The sequence below is a fragment of the Entelurus aequoreus genome, linkage group LG03 (genome assembly GCF_033978785.1).
Source record: "Entelurus aequoreus isolate RoL-2023_Sb linkage group LG03, RoL_Eaeq_v1.1, whole genome shotgun sequence".
Lineage (NCBI taxonomy): Eukaryota > Metazoa > Chordata > Actinopteri > Syngnathiformes > Syngnathidae > Entelurus > Entelurus aequoreus.
In genome coordinates, this window is record NC_084733.1 from 71,398,905 (window position 1) to 71,424,437 (window position 25,533).

The window sequence follows — 25,533 nt, forward strand, 5'->3', positions numbered from 1 at the left end:
ATAGCGTCAATGAGTGTTTCTTAACCATTGTTATACCCTAAAGGGCTGCCAAAAAAGATCGATTTCTCAGCTGTGGTCCGCAAAGGCCACATCGGTGCTCAGGTGTAATACACTTTTCTACCACTTGTTTTGGCAGTAATGACAATGTCAAACAAACAGAAGAAGTCTGGAGCTAAAATCTTAGAAAAGTTTCTTAAGCGCAAAACTTATGAATAAAGTGGTGAAGCTGTATTTTCGTTGGCACATTAATTTTATAGACAGTTTTGTTAAGAAACAAACTGTATTTATTATTATTAATTTAGCATATCATTGCTGTGTGTACAATTATTTTTCATCAGTTATTTAAGAGTCTCTTCATATGCAGTATATTTTATTTAGTACTTTTTCTACTAATCAGTCTGACCTAAGCCTAAGGTTTATGTGTTTAATGTGTATTAATATAAATAATAATATTTGTGACTAACACATGGTTTTATGCCATTTGACAAAGTGGTAAACCTTACATAGGTTAGATATAATTATTGAATAAGATTAAAATCCAGAGTAAGATTACTAATTCAGTGTTAATGTTTGAGTGGGCCGCAGGCTCCTCGGGTTGAAAAAGGTTAAGAACCTGCTGTATATCATCCGAAGCACAGCAAAAAAAAAAGCTGTCCAATGATGCAATACAGGCCCATACACGTAAATAAGGGCAGTCTAAAGATCAATAAAGTCAACACTTTGATTCAATCAATTCTATGAGCCGTCTTGATCCCAAGTGTGTGAAAGGCTACTTTAAAAAAAAAAAAAACATACTTCTTTGCGTAGAGAACGCAGATGGCTCTTGAGATCGCCACGGGTCATCAGTTCCATAATCACCAGGGTGGGTTGTCCTTGAGAGACCACGCCCAGCAGCCTCACCTACACCAATCACAACACAGCACAGTTCAAAACATTAACACTAGTATTTAGGCCCTACTATCATTAGCATAATACTGAATAATATACATTCTTATTTTCCCTAAAGGAAATGTTAACCTGTTAAACACAGACGCTGAACAGAATATCAGTAATTAATGAGCCATGGAGAAGGGGTAGGATTAAATAAACCCTGCTTCTTCCTACTCCTTTTCGGACAAGTAGAAATTTGTAAATAATTATTATATGACCCATGTTCAAAATCAACTATAGTTGTCAAATAACACGTTAACTTATGTGATTAATCACAAAACATCATTGCATTAATCATGTATACATACTGCAAAGATGAGTGAGAAGACTCCCAGTGTTGTACTCACTGGTAAATTTCACTCAAAATAAACTCTGACTGAACTTGAGCTAAAACTGCTATCAGCAAATAATGACGTGCATTCAAGTAAAACATTTAAAACATTTTCCTGTCTGACAATCTGACAATATAATTGCATTTGTGTCCAAATGTTGGGGTCTTTTGTTAAGTTAATTTAAATTATGCAGGCTGTTATTCATCATGACAAATCCAAATTCAAAAGTGTGACAAAACATTCCTTCTTTTTTATCTCAATTGCTTATGTCCCTTTAATTTTCAATCTATTTCTAGTCAGACAATTTTTTTTCGGTACAATGGATGGAAATTCCTTCCATTGTACCGAAAAAATGTAAAAGTATAGAGTATGAACAAGAATACATAATTAATGATGTCCCTTTTATAAAATAGTAGCATGTTAATAAGCAGGAGCTGTGTATGGGTAAGGATTGAAAAAAAGCTCTGCTTTTTCCTACTCCTTTTTGGACATTTTGAGTTGTGTAAACATGTGATGTTTCTTGTTGTAATCTTGTTATGGATGTTAGTAAATAATAAAGAACTTTAAATAAACACATTTATTTTTATTATGTTTTTTTTTAACACAGACAACCTTTTTTTACATTTAAATACAATTTTGAATGACAAAACCATTGCCTTGATTGTTAGTACTTAGTACCTGATTCTGCAAATGTAGTAGTGTAAACAGAAAATCGAGTGGAGTAGGGACCATGCAAAGAAAAGGTCCGTTATAAATGTTTAGAAATGTAGAAAATATTGAATTAATAATAAAAAATCTTCATACCAACCAGACTAAATACAATGAATGCTTCCATTAGTCTGAGAGCGATACCACTAGGAGGATTTAGGATTTTAGGTGGTCCATATTTACCTTCACTGGCTTCTCCAAGACTTCCTGTCTCAGTACAGTCAAGTCTGGTGCCAAATCATGCATGGTGATATACTAATAACAACAAGTCATTTATGATCTTCTCAAAAAAGTGTTTTGACACCCCATCATCGCTCTGGCGATTTAAAAGAGACTTTTTAACATGACATAATTGATGAACAAAGGATGGTGCCGATTAGTAGTTGGCTGATCCTCACTTCAGGCTGTAAAACTCCACTTACCACATGGTGACAGTTGAACTCCTTCATGACCGACGCCTCGTTCAAAAACTCGATGCGCTCCCTCATGCTGGCCGACTCGTTGACCGTCTTGATGGCCACTCGCGTCTCGGGTTCGTCCTTCACCACTCCTTTGGCCAGGCCCTCGTACACCATGCCAAAAGAGCCCTGGCCCAGTTCCTTGTGCATGGTGATTTTCTCCCTCGCCACCTCCCACTCGTCCGGGACGTACACTGTCGCATGAGGAGCCGGGTCAGCATCGGGATGCACGCATGGCAACGACTACACGATGGATGTTGTGTGTGACGGGCCTTACTTTCAGCAGCACTGAAGTACTCTGGATTGACTGAAGCATAAAGGAAGCCGTTCCCCAAGCGGTCGCTATTCCTGCGGACACAAACGCAGCACGGTTAGGCTGCTGCTCCCAATGTGGAGGAGACATTGAAGAGCAATTCACTCTCCTAGGAAGACATTTTTGGACATCCATCGCTTTTAACAATTTTGGGAACCCGTTTGTGTTCCAGCATGACAGTGTACAAAACAATAGCAGGGTCCAGTCATATATCTAAACCAGGGGTGCCCACACTTTTTCTGCAGGTGAGCTACTTTTCAATTGACCAAGTTGAGGGGATCTACCTTATTCATATACATAATTTATATTTATTTATTTATGAAAGAGACGTTTTTATTAACAAGTTGAATGATAAAACAAGCATGTTTGACACATATAGATTTCTTTCTTTCATGAAGACAAGAATACGTTTGGTGTATTACCTGATTCCAGTGACGTGCGGTCACTGGAGGCAGGTGAGGCAGGGCCTCACCTGCCATCATGGAAAGAAAAAAAATGTAAAAAGAAAAAAAATTTATTAAATTGTTATATGTATTCAGTGATTATACTATAAAGTTATTTTCCATTTAACTTCACCAGTTTTAGATTATTTTTATTCAAAATCGCTGAATTTTCACATTTGCCGTTGAAATACTGAGAAGAGACGGTGCGGTGATCAGCAGCCAGTTGAGGCATGTCACTGCGTTGTGCCTCAACATGGATTGCGGACTCGGCTAACTGCTGGCCTGCTGTGCAGTGAGACCGTATTGCTACATGAATTATATTATACATTTCCATAGTTTAGTTAGCTGAGGTATATAATGTCCAGTGTATTTTGTCAATAACTGTATGTGTGTATAGTATTTCTTGTGCTGAGCGATCATAAAACTGCTGCGAAGACGCACTGTGGGAGGCTCGCAGTAATCCCGCCTCCTTTTGCCGGTAAATGCACCCTGCCCCAGAATGCACCCCGGGCCCCGACGGGAGCGCCACACCAACAAAAGCCCACACCCAAACCCTCCACGTGCAAGACCGAATCCACCCAAAATAAGTCACTTAACAAGAAGCCAAAAAGTGCAAAAACAACAATGCTCGCACTGGAGGAGCTGTGAACAGGGACACAACATTAGGTACACCTGCAGACTGCAGCACGGATTTCATATTTCATTCATTCACAACTCCTCCAACACGAACACCACTGTTCCCACACTTATAAGTAAAGGTAAGACCATAATAACGTTTTTTTATTAAATGTGCTTTTTTGTGTGCTACAGTTTGTATGTGTAAAGTTAAAGTTAAGTTAAAGTACCAATGATTGTCACACACACACTAGGTGTGGTGAAATGTGTCCTCTGCATTTGACCCATCTCCTTGTTCACCCCCTGGGAGGTGAGGGGAGCAGTGGGTAGCAGCGCCGCCGCGCCCGGGAATAATTTTTGGTGATTTAACCCCCAATTCCAACCCTTGATGCTGAGTGCCAAGCAGGGAAGAATGCTGGTATGAGCTTTTAAACATAACCCGTTAACTGCTGCCAATCAAATGGTGAATAAGATACTCTTTAGGGTTCATATGTTTGTAAATCTGACTGTGATGAAGTCAGTGCCTCACCAGTCATGAACCTCACCGCACGTCACTGCCTGATTCTGATGACTTGCATTAAATGGAATCAGACAGTAGTGATGATAACGTCCACATTTTCAAATGGAGGAGAAAAAAGTCCTCCTTTCTGTCCAATACCACATGAAAGTGGTTGGTTTTTGGCATCTTATTTGTCCAGCTTCTATACTCAAATTTAAACACTTTACAAGAAATACATTGCCTTCAAACTTCGTAGCTTGCTAGCTTGTGTGCGCTAGCTTTCTGAGACTCTTATTTTGTTAGCACAGGCAAGATGAAGCAGGGCTTTTATTGTGAAGATAGGAACTGTGCAGTCGGTCTCTAGAGTTTTGACAGCAGGTACGGCGCGAGAGTCTGTTGAAATAAAAAGTGTTTCTCACCTTCCTGTCGGTCATTTTTTCTTAATAAGAAAAGCGTCATCTCACAAGACCCTCGGGTGCAGTGAATGTCAATCAAGTGACGAAAGTGACGTCTTGGTGAAGATTGATGATCGCTCATTTTTAGGTCTATTTTTTTAATGCCTGGCAGGCGATCGACTGACACACCCTCCGTGATCGACCGGTAGCTCGCGATTGACGTAATGGGCACCCCTGATTACTGATACGGCTCTTCTATGGCTTGTTGGAAAAATGTTTTGATTTATTTTGTAGCTCAGGAAGTGTTTTTGCTCCGTGATGCTGCTTTTTGGTGTCATTCAGCAACAAGTGCTGTCGTACTTTTTACTTTAATAGTAGCAGCAAGTTTCTTTCAATGATATCTAGGCGTTAGATCGGGGACCAATTAGGCCAATTTGGCCTTCAAAATAAATCTACTTTTTGCTGTTGTTACTTTTGAGCAAGGCACTGAACCCACAACTTTGGGGTATTGTTGCCCCACTCAAACATCTTAGCTTATTTAGCCTTTTTTGAGTAATACATAAAAGATTTAATTGGACATACAGGGCCTGATCTACTAAATGTTTGCGTGTATTAAAACACGTGCAAACTTGACATCCTATGCAAAGCTGATCCACTAAACTTGTTCACAAAGCATTGTGTTATTCAGGACTGCAATTCATTTTGCGTGTCTTTCCTCATGAATATGCAGATTATATACTGATCATTAGAATGACCACAATACTGGGAAGAAAAAATATAAATGAAAATATTAAGCACTCAATGTGTAATTTATCAAGACTAAAACTGTTCTGTAGCCACTGTTTTCCATCCTACAAAGGATGTGCAAACTGGCAGAAATAGGTGTGAGAAAGGTGCTGCAGCTCCTTCCTATGTATTCTTTGCAACACGGGCTGTGCAAAAAAAAAAATAGACATATTGTCTATTCAGCAATATAATTTTTAAATTGTATGGCTGCTGGATGACTTACGGGGCTGATTAAGACAAATTAAATTGATTAGTTTTGGTGTCTGCTGGCGTTTTTTTTAACGATGTTCGTTTTTTCATACAGAAGAAGTATTATTAACATATCTCCTATATGGAAAAAAATTACGTATTGTGATATGCATTTTCTTGCATCTGGAACATTCCAATACAGGCTCCAAGTTAGTGCTTGCATCTTCAATGTGGTAAAAAAGTGGGTTCCATTGGTAGATGCACTGCATAACTCCTAAAATGCCCCACAGGTAGGAGCATGATAACAGGAATGTGCAGTAAATAAATGTCTCCATGGTGAAAGCTGCATAGTACATGCAAAAACCTCATTTAAATAGGGCTGCACCAGTTATCAATTGTGCACGCAATCTTAGTAGATCACACGCAACACACCCACTAATAGTACATTTTAAAGTTTACACACGCTGGCTAGAGCGTAGTATTTTGATTTTAGTAGATCAGGCCCATTATGTTGTCACTTGTAAATTAGACTGTTTAACAGCTCATTTGATTTGTATTTTAATATGATTAATGCTGAGCTGGTAATATTCATTTATGCTACTCATTTATAAACAGATAAGATCGTAGGTGGCGATGCAGCTAATGAAGCTAATGCAGGAACGGGAGCAGGACGTTAACGTGGGAAAAAAAGCGCTCATAATGTTTAAGCCGTTAAATGTAACAAGATCTTGTTAACCTTGACACTTTTGGAATAAAAAACAACATGCTGTTTCCTCCTTAAAGTACAATCAATATTACTAAATCAAATCAAATTTTGTTTGTATAGCACTTTTCATACACAGGCAAGTGGCAAACATAAAGTGCTATACAAAAAAAATTAGAAGACAAGAAAACATACACAGGCATTCACACGTGCACACACACAGACACAGAATATTGACACTGAGGATTTGAGAAAAAACGCCACTTTTGAGGCATCCACACTGGAGAATAACTACAATTAAAGCCATCTAAAAAACAGTATAAAACATATGATAAAATATATGTTAAAAAATATATATAAATAAGATAAATAATACATTAATAAGGTAATATAACATAACATGAAGAGAATAATATTAATAATTAAGATAGAAAACAACACAATACAATAATAAAAAACGTAAGAGTTTAAGATGATCAGTAAAAAGCCTGATTAAAATGGTGTGTATTTTGCCTTCTTTTTTTTTACTACATTTTACATAAAATAAGCGAATCAGTCAAACGTACAACCACTTTTGATGAATAGTTATTGATTTCAGATTGTAACCTTGTTTAAATCTTCACTTTTTGTAGCACTGGAATATGAATTTCACCTTCAAATGTACATTTCAAGCAAATCAAACACCTTCAGGGATGAACTAGAGCAGAGCTTGTGAGCGAGAACACTCACTCGGGTCCAACATCAGCGCTCTCTGACCTGGCAAATGCTCTACTGGATGATTGGATAATAAAAACCCACAACCACATTCTTGCAGAAAGCTATTACAGCTGCAAAGGGGGCACCAGATCCCTCTCTCACCAACTGTACCACTTTAACAGAATAACATGTTCAAGGGACTTGATGAAAGAAAGCACTTGCCTCTTTTTGTTGACAAAGTAGAGGATGGTGGTGAGGCCAGCGATGAAGAGCGTCACAATGATGAAAATGATGACGATCATGTAGACAGCAACACCATTGTCTCCTACAGGCGGAGAGATCACAGGGATCATTAGCACTGATGTTCGGTATTATTGTTACAGTGCAAGTATTACGATTTGGTGGAGGGACGTAGAAGGACACGCTCTCTGTCCAGGAGCCGTTCCCTGCGAGAGAAGTGGCACGGACGCAGGCGGAGTAGTTCCCAGCGCCAAGGTTGGTGAGTCGGGCTCCTTTGTGCCTGTAGTACTGCTCACGGGACACACACTCGTGTTTCTCAGGCTGAAAGAGAGAAAATACATGCAAGGTTACACCCATAAGACAACAAATAAGGTTTTATTTGGAGCATGTAAGCATTTAACAATGACAGGGTCTATCACAAGAGGGCGCTGTTTCTATTTGTTTTCACTGCTGTATGGTTTATTGCAAAATTAATTTACAATCCTTACTGTTGTCTTACAGTCATTTGGTGTCTGACTAAATGTCGCCATTTGAGAAGCCAATTAACTTGCATTTTTATTTGCCCTTTGGGGCACATATGGTTGTGCTGCATGAATCATGCCAGGCAAAATAAGTGGCCTTGCAAACATGACATGACCAAAAAAAAATGTTGTACTGTAGCTGCGTGGGCTACATCACATATTCTCAACTCACACTCCACTTTTGGAGACGTGAAACTCATTTTCCCACACAAATGTCAATTTAGGAGCACATCATTAAAAATTATTCAAATACAAAGAAATGTCAAAATTACACAAATGATTTGGAATATTTCCCCTTATTCAGAGCGCAAACCGAAGACGAACATAAAAACGCAAATAAAAGAAAATGGAGGAAATATCAATTCAGCACAAAATAAACAGTAATTTAGACATTTCATAATATCTCGTCACTTTGCGCTTCACATTTTCGCTTCACCCTATTTTTTTATTTTTTTTTTGCGGCCAATTTGGCAAAAATAAAAATCACAATTATTTTGATTGATATTGTAATCACTATTAATTACATCATTATTCAATAATTTAAAAATATTAAGTATTTACTGTACCGCCTAAACTAAAATTTTAATACAGTTAAAAAAATAGATATAAATTAGTAACGAATAAACCACAACAAGTAAAATAATAATAATACTAATACATTTAAATAACAACAGCAATATAAAAAATCAAAAACATTTTGTAACCTTTTACACTTATTTTACCACCATAGAGTGTGTTATTTTTGTGTAAAAATAACATTTAATAAAATGTTTCATAATTAAATGCGAAAATCCTCACATTTATTGGTGCAATACATCTTTTTAGACAAGTTGGGTAAAAAAAAAATCATAATTGTGTAAATGTATGCTTTAAGTACATTATGCTTGTGTAAGGTCCTCTTCTTAAACCTTTATTTTGTTAGCACAGTCAGACCGGCTCTGGCGCAACACACATTATTGTGAAAGGGGGGATGTATGCTCTGCTGTTGTTCTCAGCTTGACGAGTAAGAGGTCGACTTACTTCAGGCTGTTAAAAAAACGTGAGTCTCTTAAGTTGCGACCGCTGTCTTGTTTGTACATTGATCTTACATCGATTATGTCGTTCACAATAACACAAGCAGATGAGATGTGTTGTGGGTGTATGGATTTAAATATTTAAAGCTTTAACGACAACCAGAGTAATGATGCTTACTGGCAGATAAAACACACTCAAGGCTTGTGACTGTAAAGGTGATTATTTAGGTGCTATTTCATGTCTAGAATGCTGTAATAATATTTAAAAACATATTTAGAAGTTGTAAACAGTTTTAATATGCTTTAGCTATGAAAATATTGAATTTATTAAACAAAAATCTTATTTAGAACCAATTAGACGCAGTAAAGCGAGAAATTACTAACTGCACAGTCGTCTGTTGCCACGTCGCACTTCAAATGTTACAGCTTCACCTCATCACAAAAGTTTTTCGGGATTTTTTTTTTTTCTTAAAGCATATTCTACAATTTTTTCGTCCGAAATGAAGCATTTTATTGCATAAAAATGCCTGAAAAAACTAAAACTATCAATTCTACAGTAGCATTGGCCGCTTTCAGTCTTCCTGTTCTGTCCACACCACTGGTATCAAAAACAAATCTGGCCCACCATATTATTTAATTTGGGCCGCGAAATCCTGGAAATAAAGTTTGTCAATAAAATAATTCATCTTTCTTACTAAATGTATTCGTTATTTCCAATTTGACAGAAACACATATTGTAATGCATGAAACATATATATATATATACTGTATAGTGGAGGTTTCTGTGGTTTATCCGTTATACAGTGCTCAATACCGGGGTAGAGAAGAATATACGTTAGGTAAAGGAAAAAACACAGAGGCTATATCATCCCTACAAGCCTGTTTCACAGGTTTCCCTGCTCGTCAGGGGATTTTAATGAAATCCCTATTGATTTCTGTAAAACAGTCCTCAATACGTGGGTGTAGAGCATTGTATATAGTAGTATGAGAAAAAGACAAATGGACTACAGGTTCATCCCAACATACCTGTTTCGTGGTTACACACTCATTAGGGAATCCTGATGAGTGGATTCCCCCTGATGAGTGGGTAATCACGAAACAGGCATGTTGGGATGAACCTGTAGTCCATTTGACTCTTCCTCATACTACTATATATATATATATATATATATATATATATATATATATATATATATATATATGTATATGTATATATATTTATATATATATTACTCTTTCTCATACTACTATATATATATATATATATATATATATATATATATATATATATATATATATATATATATATATATATATATATATATATATATATATATATATATATAGTGTATATATATATATGTATATGTATATATTTATATATATATATATTACTCTTTCTCATACTACTATATATATATATATATATATATATATATATATATATATATATATATATATATATATATATATAGTAGTATGAGAAAGAGTAATATATATATATAAATATATATACATATACATATATATATACACACACACATATATACAGTATATACATATATATGTATAAATATATATATATATATACACTATATATATATATATATATATATATATATATATATATATATATATATATATATATATATATATATATATATATATATACACATATAAATATATACATATACATGCATATATATATATATACATATGCATATATAATTATAAAAATATAATAATATATACATATATTAAACAGATATCTATATACATATATTTTGTAAAAAAAATAAAAAGAGAGAAAATAAATACTTAATTATTTGTTTCGCACTTTGAAATAATTTAAAGCATGTTATCCATCAAGTTGTATGTAAAAAAAAAAATCTAATAATCAAATGCATAGGTAATTATGTAATAACACTATGAGGCGAGTATACATTTTATATTGATATATATATTCACTGTTACAAGCGGCCCTCTGGATGCGGCCCTCGATGAAAACCAGTCGGACACCTCTGGTCTAACCTGTCACTGTGTGTCTGCTCTTAGACAGGTTGTACTGAAAACAAAATTCCCAGACCAAGGAGACCAAACCAATCAGAGTGCGCTGTTCAATATCGTGGCCACTTATTGGCTAAGCATTACTATATTGGATTAAAAGTGTAAAGGTGTTTAAAGGATAATATTTTATGTCTTGAGTGCTATCATAACGTTGAAAAACATATTTAGAAGGTCCTAAAAAGGTTTTTTTATGCTCTAGCTATTGACACATTTATTTATCGCAATCATGTCCGGAACAATTTAGCGGCAATAAACAAAGGACTGTGCTATATTTTTATCGTCAATGTTTGAACATCTACAAATGTAGCTAGTTACCAAGTTCCAGTGGAGAATCAGTGTGCTAGTAGCTGGTTTAGTCAAGTTTTATGATGATACAAAGATAATATAGAAGATGGAGGTATGATTTGTGTTACCTCAGCCCCCAAACGAAACTTGATCTCATACATCAGGATGAGCCCATTTGGAATGATGGGCTCGGGCCAATGCAGCACCACACAACCTTCCATCTTGTCGTTCCTCTCGGCGATCACTTTTCCAGGAATGTCATCTGCTTTATCTGGATGAATGCACACGCACCGTCAACATGACGGCGAGAACGTTACATCCCGATCCTACCCGGGCATCACCAAGATTCCTACCTGCGGGTTTGGTCCTGGCAAAGACGAAGGCGCCCGCGCTGCAGTGACCCACCTCCTCGTTGCAGGCGTGGATGTCGATATGGTAGACGGTGAAGGGTCTCAAGTTGGGAATCTCCAAACTTTCCGCCGTGCTCTTGTCTTCCGAGAAGGGGTGTTCAATAAGAGGAGGAATTCCTGTCCTGTTGTCACCTGGGCCAAACGTGTTGTTGCCCCTCCAGTCCCCATCATGCAACAGGGTGCTGTTTGCCAAGCCAAAGACATCTCTACGGCGACGGTCTTGCGGCCTGGAAAACAGAGTAACAATGCAGTTAATGTCATTTAGAGTAAAACTGACAGGAAGAAACAGAAAATCATATTATAACTAATCACGGTTGAATGTTTTAACACCACGCTTAGTAACATCCCACTGGACATGCTTGCATGAGTGCGTGCCATTGGTCCAGATGCTCTAAACTACTCCCCACGGAGCTGTGGAGCCGGATGAGCTCAGACGGATCACAGCGAGGCAGACAGATGATGGTGTGCTAAGAGAAAGGGGGTGGGAAAAAAAATGAAGGCTATTGAATGATAATGACAAATTGGATGCGGCTGCACGGAAATCACAGTAAAGTGGAGCCAGGCCCGTAAGAGCGATGATGCCAGAAGCTGTCGTTACCGAGGGCAGACAGGTGCTGACGGCGCAAGAGAGCTGCAAGGCTAACAGAAACCTGTGAAAGCTGCGGGGTAGCTGGCTCACACTGGCATGCCATTGGCGGGGAAAGTCTGATTCTTGAGTTGGAAATGTGACACGGATCCAAACAGTTGGTCTACTTACAGTAGGTAAGGTTGTATTTTTGCCTCATTCCTGTGAGAATCCTGCGTGCACTGAAGCACTAAGGAGTGGGACTATCCAGGACTAGCTGCAGTGTGTTCAAACAACCACCAGGAACATGTCTGTGTCATGTCTTTCTCTTTCGGATTTAGGTCGGTAGTGCATTCTTCACTCACTCTTCTAGTGAGGGATGAGGCTAAAATGCAACTTTACCTACTATCAAAGAGATGTTGTTTATTTGCACCTGCACGACAAAGAAATAGTCCAAAATTTAAGAAGATTTATGTGTGCTGAGAGCTTTAATAAAAAAGCGTTGATATTCCGATAACTGTGATGCGCGTGATGTCACGATTGGTTGTAAGCGACTCAATCATCAGGCGTATTTGTAGTGGACTCTAGGTAATTTTCCACGCCAACACAGCAAGCATGCATGATAGAAAGCGCTCAAAAGTAAGGTTTTTCAAAATGCTTTAGCTCGATGCTAATTTACATTAGATATGCTTTATGGGAAGTCTGGGCTCTTCTCTGCTTAGGCTGCTGCCCCCGCGACCCAACTTAGGATAAGCAAAAGAACATGGATCGTTGGGCAACAACTACGATACACATTACAATACTTAAAGTATAAACACTTGGTAGGGCTCAACAAAAGACAAGACTGGCGCATACAACTTCAACCTAATGGCAAAGACTACTTCCTGACTACAGCAACACACCTAGGACAAACTGAAATGAAGACATACCGTATTTTTCGGATTATAAATCACTCCGGAGTATAAGTCGCACCGGCTGAAAATGCATAATAAAGAAGAAAAAAAACATATATAAGTCGAACTAAAGTATAAGTCGCATTTTTTGGGGAAATTTATTTGATAAAATCCAACACCAAGAATAGAAATTTGAAAGACGATTGCAGATATACGCCTAGTCTCTTACGTGAATGAGATATATAATATTATTTGATATTTTACGGTAATGTATTAATAATTTCACACATAAATCGCTCCAGAGTATAAATCGTACCCCCGGCCAAACTACGAAAAAAACTGCGATTTATAATCCGAAAAATACGCTACTTAAGAATGAGACTAAAAAGTATAAGAAACTGAGATAAAACACCTGGACAGCACATCATTATTAAATCTGTGTTTAACGTTAAGTATAATGTATTTATTATTAAACAAAATAACATTTATTACCACATCAACACATAAAAGTAGCGAAAACTGGTACCTTTGAGTACCAGTATAGATTCCCAGTTAGTACCATGTTGGTTCAAATGTGAAAGCTCCCCATCCCTAAATATCACTCAGTCAGCGACAGACGTGGGAGTTGATCGTGTTGTTGTTCTTCAGTGATGAGACTAACAAAGAATGATGTTGCTGTTGAAATGTGACTGTGATGTTAGCACTGTAGCTCACAGTGATGCTAGTGTTGCTAACACCTGTTTCCTCTCCCTGTCTGAATGATTTATGTGGCAACTATTGCATTGGACAACAGCATGTAAATATGAAATGTGAATAAAGTGCACACACTTGGTTCAAGACATCAGTGGACAAACATAGATCATTGGCAATAAAGCTACAGACAAATAAAATAGATGTTATACCGTTGGAAAGCCTGTTTATTCCCTTACAAAATGATCCATCTGTGGGAAGGATGTGCTTTGTTTGATATTTTTGCTATGCTACTGCTGTTGTTACCTCTTGTTCACTGTTCTTTGGTGAATTTGATAGTTAAAGGCTTATGAGCAACAGCTGAGCCACAACCCTACAAGCCACAACAGCCTGGAAGTGTCTCTGCATGCTGGTCACACACTGCTGTGGGATGGCAGTCCGGTCCTTGAGCAACGTGGTTATGTTGGTCACCCTCGCACGAACAGCACTCCCAAGATGATCCCACAAGTTCTTCGTTGGCTCGAGGTCACTCCGATCCATTCTTTTTACTTCCAAATTCTGGAGATAGTCTCTGATAAACACCACTCTGTGGGGGCGAGCATTGTCATCTTGCGGGATAGAGTTTGGTGCCAGATTTTGGAGTTACGGTTCTGGCCTCAATGATCGCAAGCCTTATTTTTCAAGATATGAAGATCATACTACACTCAGACACTGGAATGGCTGCACTTTAAGAAACAGCAGAATAAGATGTTTTTTAAATATTTGCCACCTTTTCAATTGGCACAACACATAAAGGCATATTACTTACGGCAGTGTTTTTCAACCACTGTGCCGCGGCACACTAGTGTGCCGTGAGATACAGTCTAGTGTGCAGTGGGAGATTATGTAATTTCACCTAATTGGGTTAAAAATATTTTTTGCAAACTGTAATTATAATCTGCAAATAATGTGCCGTTGTTGAGTGTCTGTACTGTCTGGAGCTCGGCAGAGTAACTGTGTAATAGTCTTCCATATCAGTAGGTGGCAGCAGGTAGCTAATTGCTTTGTGTAAACAAAAGGTGAGTGCCCCCTAGAAAAGACATTGAAGCTTAGGTATGGCTATGCAGAACGGAACTAAAACTGAACTGGCTACAAAGTAAACAAAAACAGAATGCTGGACGACAGCAAAGACTTACAGCGTGTGGAGCAGAGACAGCATTCACAAAGTACATCCGAACATGACATGACAATCAACAATGTCCCTACATAGAAGGATAATTAAAGACTTTTGATTGCTAAAACAAAGCAGGTGCGGGGAATAAAGCTCAAAGGAAGACATGAAACTGCTACAGGAAAACACCAACAAAACAGGAAAAGCCACCAAAATAGGAGCGCAAGACGGGAACTAAAACACTACACACAGGAAAACACCAAAAAACTCAAAATAAGTCACGGCGTGATGTGACAGGTCGTGACAGTAGACCTACTTTGAGACAAGTATAGTAAGGCATGGTCTGTTATCGTTTAAAGTCAAATCCAACAATTGCAAGAACGACTTTTTACTGTCAATATCAGAGTTACATTTTTAAATGTTTTCTACTGGTGGTGTGCCTCCGCATTTTTTCAATGGAAAAAATGTGCCTTGGCTCAAAAAAGGTTGACAAACACTGACTTACAGACAGGGCATCATTTAACAACACAGGCTTTCTAATGGCATTCAATTGACTGACAAGAAGATTCCTGATAAGATATTGATACAGTACACAGATACAAGATGTATACTGGCATTAAATGTTCTTGCCAAGGATTAATATCATCCTTTAAGTATGGAAAGAGAGGTAATTAGTGCATCCAAAGTGCATTAGCATTACGGAGGTTTTTATCAGAACAGGGCATCAAGTTTATGGAAAAGAAAAAAAAGCTTAATGCTTGTCAAGGCCAAATGTAAAGTTGAATTAGTGTGTGAAGCAATTAGTGCTGGGCGATAAAAGAATATCAATATAGTATATTGCGACAGTAATGTCATTACTATCAATAAAAAATGGGTTATCCGTTCGATCATTTTGAATTTATTTTTCGTCGAAAGAAACCGGGAGTTGCAAAGCAAGGCGGTTGCATGAACAAAGGCACTCGCTCTCTGCAAAGCAGGAAGTGATCACTGACAGCCAATCAGGCAACAGTATCAACTATTTATTTGGTTGCGCCATTTTGTTGTCTGGCTGTTGATTCTTTGCATAGAGTGAGAAGAGAATTAAAAATGAGTACTGCATAGAGCAAACACATTGTGTATAAAACAGGAAATGTCACCTTGAAAGTATGGCAGGTTTTTTGTTTTTTTTCCAAACGGACCACAGTGAATAATTATACAAAGCTCTCGTCTCCACAAAGACCCCTTTTACACTGTTTACATTTTTTTTTGCCATTCTAAATTCTCCAAAGTGCTTCGAATCGGATTAGGAGGTAATCCAAATCCGATCTTTTCAAATGTGTCTTCAGTCCAAACGGCAATGCGATCTATATGCGACTTTTTCGTCAGCTTTGGGTGAGCTACGTCATTGGTGTGCGCAGGGAAAGACGCAGCCCGCCAGTGGAAGTGGATATTTCATTATAACATCCAGTTTCGGTGAGCAAAGTCTTTTTTCCGTTTGCCAAATTTTCCGTGCATCTCTAGTCAATAGTGCACAATTATTAGGCTATATGTAATATATATGAATATATAGTTTGATTCTGAAGAAATAGCGTTACATACATTAATTAAGTTGTTTACTTGAGTGAGTTAAAAAGTAGATCCACGCTGATGTCCGTGATGCCACTACTTAACAGCCATAAAAATATTACAACCCTCCCAAATATTTTACACTATATATATCCATTTATACATTATATTACTTTATTTCCACGTAAAAAAAACTCATTTTTATAGTACTGACTTCCTTGCTTATTTTAGGAATCTGGACAACTTCCCTTATTTTTTTTTACTTTATCCAACTGCTCTTGCAAGTGACGTCGAGGCCACTTTGGGGCCACTTTGGAGCCACATTGGGGCCTATGCGCGTTTATACTGGAGTCAGATAAAGATCACATTTTACTTGCGGTGTAAACAGTCAGTTGGGAAAAAAATCTGATTTAAAAAAAAATCTGATTTGGTGTAAACGTAGTCTAAGACCCGTAATACCACAACACCCTTTAGAGCACAGCTGTAACTTCCTGGCACTAAACCTGCAAAAAATAGTACTTCTCAGGTTTCTCTATGTTTACATTTTCACACGTTGTACTATTTGTTTACAATTCTTACATATTCCTTATGTCTGCACCATAATTTTAAAAGGTTAATGTTAAGTGTTCAATGTGTTTTTAGAATTTAGTTTGCATTGAATGTTTGAGTGCTTGTGTTGACATTTCCTTTCTTTTCTGCCTTGATAGCTGAGGGGATTATAATCAGAGGACGGTTACATTTTAAATAAAAAAGTTTACATTTAATGTATTTTTCTGCCGATATTATCAATATCGACCAATACTAGTGTCGTAACGATACCAATATTTTGGTACCGGTACCGGTACTAAAATTATTTCGGTACTTTTCTAAATAAAGGGGACCACAAAAAAATGGCGTTATTGGCTTTATTTTAACAATAAATCTTAGGGTACATTAAACATATGTTTTTTATTGCAGTTAAGTCCTTAAATAAAATAGTGAACATACAAGACAACTTGTCTTTTAGTAGTAAGTAAGCAAACAAGCTCCTAATTAGTCTGTTAACGTATGCAGTAACATATTGTGTAATTTATCATTCTATTATTTTGTCTACATTATTAAGAACAAGTGGTAGAAATTGTATTATTAATCTACTTGTTCATTTACTGTTAATATCTGCTTACTTTCTCTTTTAACATGTTCTATCTACACTTCTGTTCAAATGTAATAATCAAGTAACTTATTCTTCTGTTGTTTGATACTTTCCATTAGTTTTGGATGATACCACAAATTTGGGTATCGATCCGATACCAAGTATTTACAGGATCATACATTGGTCATATTCAAAGTCCTCGTGTGTCCAGGGACATATTTCCTAAGTTTATAAACATAATATACATTTTTTTTAAACGAAAGAAGATGTGATGCCAAAAAATATTGACGTAATCAGAGTAGTATCGACTAGATACGTGCCTGTACTTTATATCATTACAGTGGATGTTAGGTGTAGAGCCACCCATGGCGTTTGTTTACATTTTGATGCCGGTGAGCTACGGTGTGTAGTGAAACATGTTTAGCTATTCCTCATCCTGCAGGGATGATACTTGTAAGAAGCTTACTTTACTTGTCGCCATGGAGGCGAGGATTAGTGATTTAGAAGTCGCTAAAACACTGCCGACGGCGGATGGACGTTAGCCGCTAGCGAGCTAGCCATGTCTTAAAGCACCTCTTCCTGAAGGCGTTTCTGCGTTATAACTTCACCTTTATCTTTAGTTTTTAAGCCAAAATGCGTCCGTTCTCCCTTTTCTGTCTACACACTGTGTCTGCTTGTAAGTACTCAGTGATTGTGTGCTGCCGAACATGCTCGTCTGCTCGTAAACCAGCAATGTCACAACGTGACTTCGACGCGGGCGCGGGGGGGGGGGGTGCGGGACCGGTACGTTTCAAAGACGGTATCGTACCGAAAATGATTCATTAGTATCGCGGTACTATACTAATACCGGTATACCGTACAACCCTAACCAATACAAAACATTTTTTAGACATATCACACAGCCCTGCTTGTAACAGTCTCTATAATCGCTTTCCCCTTAAATAGCTCTTTCTGTATCTAAGCAGGTGTGTCTACTACATCTATGTTTGTTTGTGAAAGTGGTTTATAAAAAGTGTATGGGAATAGTAGCAAGTTTCCCAAGATGAAAGCTTGAAGTGTTTGAGGAGACATGATTCCCCACCGCCCGTCCATCTGTCCCAAAAAGGCAGACTGATGCCTGGGAAAGAGCAGTCACACACACACATGTTAACATTCCTCCCAGGCAGTTAGAAGTGGTGTGGTACAATCCCGAGAGCCAAGCAGCGAAGAAATGGCACCAAAAATATAACGTTCACTTTTGTGTGCAGATGCATGAATCGAAGTCTGTTTTTAGGAATGTTGTGACCTAAAAGTGTCGGGTTAAACAGGGCAGTGCCAACGTCATGAGCAGGTCCTCAGCTGACTGAAGCGTGACCTTATAACTAAGTGAGTTACTACAGCCGGTGTCGTGACCCGGCCTGCTAAAAAAAGAGCTACTTTTACGTAACGGGATCCTTAGATGAAAGCCGTTATGACACCTTGCATCGAGTGGGGACACATTATGAGCTCTCGACCTTAGAAGCCAAAGTTTTCCCCCACCTGTTTGTCTTTTCTTACTTTCTGTTTGTCTTCAAGAGTTCAGTAGACAGTGCGAGCTCAGGGGCTCTTTCCTCATTCTTCTACATTCCAGATGTACATTTCCAGGCAGCGTCTCCCCAGGAGGGGAAACATAGGACTCACTGCCAACTGAACAGACATGTGAAGTTGAGAGCTTTTTAAGACACCAAAGTCATCGCTAAAACAGAGATGCATGGTCGCAGACGACATAATGATTCCACCGGCAGGCATCATGGTGTTGTTTATGATACAGTACCTCGATCGCTGTGTGTCCAGTCTCATCACAATTAAAACTTGATTTCCATACTTGTAAGCGCCATTAATGTAATCCTCGTAAATAATCTTTTTTTAAACTCCTTCTTTCCACGCTGGTCTGTTGTCTTTTTGGGACTCATATTGACTTAGCACAATGGACAAAACTTGTCAAAGGAGGAAAAACATACACAAAAGACACACAGGCTGAAGTGCTGAGAAGTGACTAGGAGAGTCCTGTGCAGCAAAAGTGACGTAGAGGGGCTCCGCCGCCGCAACAATACTGTGCCCTGCTTTTTGCCTGCAGGCGTGACACAAAATGAGTGACTGAATGAAGCGTTCGCACACAGAGGCATATTTGGCGTGATCTAAAAGGTTGTAAATAGAAAAGTTTGCAAATAGAGGGGTTCGTAAACCGAGGTTCCACTGTATATAAACTAGGGTTGTAGGTTCCTAGTATTAGTATAGTACAGCGATACTAATGAATCATATTCGGTACTATACCACCTCTAAAAAGTACCGGTCTACCACTTGTCCTTAATAATTTTGACAAAATAATAGAATGTAAAATGACACAATATGTTACTGCATATGTCAGCAGCTAAATTAGGAGCCTTTGTTTGTTTATTACTAAAAAAAACAAGTTGTCTTGTATGTTCACTATTTTATTTAAAGGCCTACTGAAACCCACTACTACCGACCACGCAGTCTGATGGTTTATATATCAATGATGAAATCTTAACATTGCAACACATGCCAATACGGCCGGGTTAACTTATAAAGTGCAATTTTAAATTTCCCGCTAAACTTCCGCGTGACGTCAATCGTTGAAACGGAAGTATGCGGACACATTAAATCCAATACAAAAAGCTCTGTTTTCATCTCAAAATTCCACAGTATTCTGGACATCTGTGTTGGTGAATCTTTTGCAATTTGTTTAATGAACAATGAAGACAGCAAAGAAGAAAGTTGTAGGTGGGATCGGTGTATTAGCGGCTGGCTACAGCAACACAACCAGGAGGACTTTGACTTGGATAGCAGACGCGCTATCCGAAGCTAGCCGCCAACCGAACGGATGATCGGGTGAAGTCCTTCGTCGCTCCGTCGATCGCTGGAACGCTGGTGAGCACGGGTGTTGATGAGCAGATGAGGGCTGGCTGGCGTAGGTGGATAGCTAATGTTTTTAGCGTAGCTCTGTGAGGTCCCGTAGCTAAGTTAGCTTCAATGGTGTGGTTAGCAACAGCATTGTTAAGCTTCGCCAAGCTGGGAAGCATTAACCGTATATTTACAGGTCCATGGTTTAATAGTATTGTTGATTTTCTGTCTATCGTTCCAGTCAGGGGCTTATTTCTTTTGTTTCTATCTGCAGTTAAGCCCGATGCTATCACGTTAGCTCCGTAGCTAAAGTGCTTTGCCGATGTTTTGTCGTGGAGATAAAAGTCACTGTGAATGTCCATTTCGCGTTCTTGACTCTCATTTTCAAGAGGATATAATATCCGAGGTGGTTTAAAATACAAATCCGTGATCCACAATAGAAAAAGGAGAAAGTGTGGAATCCAATGAGCCAGCTTGTACCTAAGTTACGCTCAGAGCGAAAAAAGATGCGTCCTGCACTGCACTCTAGTCCTTCACTCTCACGTTCCTCATCCACGAATCTTTCATCCTGGCTCAAATTAATGGGGTAATCGTCGCTTTCTCGGTCCGAATCGCTCTCGCTGCATTGTAAACAATGGGGAAATGTGAGGAGCCTTTCAACCTGTGACGTCACGCTACTTCCGGTACAGGCAAGGTTTTTTTTTATCAGCAACCAAAAGTTGCGAACTTTTAGTCGATGTTCTCTACTAAATCCTTTCAGCAAAAATATGGCAATATCGCGAAATGATCAAGTATGACACATAGAATGGATCTGCTATCCCCGTTTAAATAAAAACATTTCATTTCAGTAGGCCTTTAAGGACAAACTTGCAATAAGAAACATATGTTCAATGTACCGTAGGATTTTGTTAAAATAAAGCCAATAATGCAATTTCTTGTGGTCCTCTTTATTTAGAAAAGTACCGAGAAGTATCGTAATAATTTTGGTACCGATACCGGTACCAAAATATTGGTATCGGGACAACACTAATACAAACCAATAAAGCTGTTCACCAAAGTAATCAGACTCCAATAATAAGGTCTGCTTAAATGACATAGTTAAAGTTCCAAGATTATACAAAATTGTGGCCACAGAGTTTATGGCCACCAAATGTAAGAAAAATATTTCACCTCCCCTCGCTTATTTGCTCGCTTTTTTAAAAAAAAAAGGGATGCTCGTTTTTGAAGTTTTCATGACATCCTGAAGAAGTCCCCTGTGAGATAAGCCTGTCTTCATGTATGCAGGCTTTAAATAGGACAGCTTTACAAACAAGCAAGCTTCGCTACACGTCCTAAAATAACTAGCGTCAGTGGAAGCTGCAAGTTTAACCGTTTTTTTTCCCCGAATAGACAAATCATAGCATGATGTTGCTGTTAGAATGTGACTGTAATGTTAGCACTGTAGCTCAAATAGCTATTCTAATGTTGCTAACATTTGTGTTCTCCTCCACATTGTTAATGTTGTATTTAATATACCCTCTGTTGTCAGCAGTTACATATAAAAAATAAAAAAAACTATAGCAAAACACAAATGTCTACTGCAGCAGATGCTGGCCTTCAGGAAGAGGATATGGCATGTAGTATGTTGGACAAGTGCAGAGTTACAGTGCTGTATGTAACAAAAAGGGATACATCTCACACAGCTCATTAGCATTAAAGCCACAGACACAGGTAAGTAGGGCTGCAAAGGGGTGGACAATTTCCTGGAAAGTTTCCAGTCAATGTCTATGGGAAGTTGACCTGGGGAATTTTGTGTTATGTACTGTATTAACGTGACTGCTGCATTTTATTTCGCGTTTTCATCAAATGAATCAAGTTTTCAATATGGAATATTTCTAAGATATATTAAAAAAAAACTTTACGGAAATGTTGCACCCTATTGGAACCTTAGCTCTAAGTAGGTCAACTTTTTCGGAAATGTTCAACCCCTTTGCAACCTTCCAGTAGGGCTTATCGAAAGCACTTTTAAATAGATAAAAGATAAAAGATAGATTTTACAGAGAGTGGGGCCTCCTAGACAATTGTTTAAAAATAATATAAGACCTTTTACCGTCTTTTCTTCAAATCCTCAGTGCCATGCCATGTTTTGTTTTGCTTTGTTACTGTGTGTGTGTGTGTGTGTGTGTTTTCTTCTATTCTATTTTTTTTGTACAGTACTTTGTGTTTGCCACTTGTCTTTGTATAAAAATATGCTATATAAAAAAAATTTGATTTGATTTGATTTGCAAAAAAAGTAATCAAAATTAAAGAAAGACGGAGCATTTTGGGCTATGTTGATACCTTAAGTACCGATACAAACAATTTTACCATACTCCAAATATAACTGTGATTTCACAAGACGGAAAATACAAACTTCTAAAAATGTGCATGTTTCCAGAAATGATGCCAACGAAACACTGAAAAATGCATGTTTTTGATAGGGCTGTTTTTGACTAGTGATTTTCATAGTACAATCACATTCGTTAGATCAGTTGACTGTGAGTGACTTTTTCCACTTTAAACACGCAGATAAACAAATAAACAGATCCCTATACTTTATCAAAAAAAGATTTGTAGAGTGATAAAGGGTTCCCAGACATATCAAACTATTGTGCTCCAGATACACGGCAAAACAGATGTAAACTTGGAAAAGGATGGAGGTCTTTGTGTGTGGCTAGGTCAAGGAAATTGGTGTAAAGTAAAGGTGGGAATTTTTGGGCACATCACAATTCGATTACAATTACGATTGAGGAGCTACCATTCGATTAAAAATCGATTATTGATGCATCTTTAATTTATGTACCGTATTTTCCGCACTATAAGGCGCACTGGATTATAAAGCGCACCTTCAATGAATGGCCTATTTTAAAACTTTGTTCATATATAAGGCGCACCGCATTATAAGGCGCATAGAATAGACGCTACAGTAGAGGCTGGGGTTACGTTATGCATCCATTAGATGGAGCTGCGCTAAAGGGAATGTCAACAAAACAAATAGTGATTGTACTGACACTTCTACTTGCTGCTCTCTGTTCAATAACTCACTGTTCGAGTTTGTCCTCCAACTGTAGCCATCTCGTTTTGTTCCCTCGGAAACTCTGTTTAGTCTTCTTTACTTGGCGGAGGTCATCATGTTGCTTCCTCCACTTCCGCACCATTGATTTGTTAATGTTAAATTCTCTCGCTGCTGCTCTATTCCCGTGTTCTACTGCGTGACTGATCGCCTTGAGTTTAAACTCTGTGTCGTAAGCGTGTCTCTTAATAGGAGCCATTTTTGGGTCTTTACATAAAGTTTAGGTCTCACAACTACGGGACTTCATTTTCCCCCGTAGAAGAAGAAGCGCTTCTTCTTCTACGGTAAGCAGCCGCCAACTTCATTTTCCCACGTAGAAGAAGAAACGCTTCTTCTTCTACGGTAAGCAGCCGTAGAAGGGGGAAAATGAAGTCGGCGTAGTTACCGTAGTTGCGAGACCTGTTGTGGCTCAATATTGGTCCATATATAAGGCGCACCGGATTATAAGGCGCACTGTCAGCTTTTGAGGAAATTGGAGGTTTTTAGGTGCGCCTTATAGTGCGGAAAATACGGTATATTGATGCAGTTTTACATTTATTTTATTTTTTACTAAATAAGCGTTAATCACTTGCAACTTTTAAAAAAAACATTGCATTTGCAGTAAGAAACAGTAAATTCATTCCCATCACATTTATTAAATTAATGGAAATATGCGAAAAACCGGATTATAAGTGCCCTGAAATAAAGGAGTAGGTCGGATCTTGGTGCTTTACAAAACACTCGTAACAAACGTGTACAATAATATCAAGATAATAGTTAAATGGGAAATATTAAACGTTAAAAGTATATCAATGTCCCAGGTTTCAATGTACGACAATTTCACTGCCAAGTTGATATCGAATCACACTACACCAAATACAATCGTACCCCAATTTAGGAGTATTTTGAAATACAAGCTGGTTCTGGCCTTCTTGTCATGCTTCATGATGCAAATTTGAATAGAGCCAGAGATCGATCGGAATCCACCGACTTAGAAAAACAAACCACCAAAAGGATGACCAACCATGGAGCCGATCCGGGGGCCAGCCAAGCGCAGCACCACCCCAAAGCAGGATCCAGCCTCTGTGCCAAAACAACGGGGGACCCGACGTGTTTTAGTCCATCCGGTCTCCTGACTCTACCGACTGGTTGGTCAAACATTACCCTTGCTCACTGGGTCTTATGCAGACACACATGTCGGCTACCACTCTGACCTCTCCGGTCCATCACTCTCAGACAAAATAAACAACAATAACAATTCCTATTATTACACCTACGGAGAAACAGGCCGAAGAGGACACCGCTGTTAGAGGAACATTTTCCCTTCTTTGACCAGAATAGAACGCCTTGGAATAAATGTACTTTGGCCTTCGATTTTGCTCCAAGGATAAAAACAGAGATCTCACCTTGTTTGTTATCTATGCAAACTGACATATAGGAATATTCTCTCCGGTTTTAATGGCGTTAGGATGTACCAGGTGCAAGTGGGAGAGCGGAGAAGAATTTGTGTGCGCTCGGCACACACTCACCAAGTTAACTTTTAGTTTCGAGCCCCGTCCAGGCAGAGCAGATGGACAAACGCATGAGAGGCGGCCGACCATTTTAGATATTGCTCCGAACTTTAGGTTGGGTTTGCTCTCCAGCGCTGCTATTGATACTGTTTGTACTTAGTCTTTTTTGTTTAGAATAAATTATTAATCTTCAATTCTAGTTGCCTCTCATCACTTCAGACAGCCTTAGAATTGAAGGATCAGGGTGGACTCTTCCCTCCCTAAGGGAGAATCCCAATACTGCATTAGTCCTCTCTCCAAAGGTTAATGCTGTACTTTACTACTATTAGTAAAGTAAAATTACTGTAGTTGTTTGTAGTACATTCTATTGTATTGATTTTCAAACAATATTTATTATCTGAAAGTTTGTTTTTCTTTTTAAAAGACATTTTAAATGTTAAAATTGGGATGTTTTGTGTGGGACAGGCATGGATATTAATTTTGATTCATTT

General features: G+C 38.2%; 1 protein-coding gene across 1 annotated transcript in view; it reads right to left on the reverse strand.

The window, feature by feature from the left end:
* The window catches only part of igf1ra (insulin-like growth factor 1a receptor), a 195,121-nt gene that overhangs the window by 18,906 nt on the left and 150,682 nt on the right, over positions 1-25,533 (reverse strand). The window contains 7 exon segments of the mRNA XM_062042591.1: positions 796-900; positions 2,393-2,622; positions 2,706-2,776; positions 7,290-7,392; positions 7,463-7,628; positions 11,322-11,464; positions 11,547-11,830. Coding sequence (XP_061898575.1) covers positions 796-900; positions 2,393-2,622; positions 2,706-2,776; positions 7,290-7,392; positions 7,463-7,628; positions 11,322-11,464; positions 11,547-11,830 — 1,102 coding nt within the window.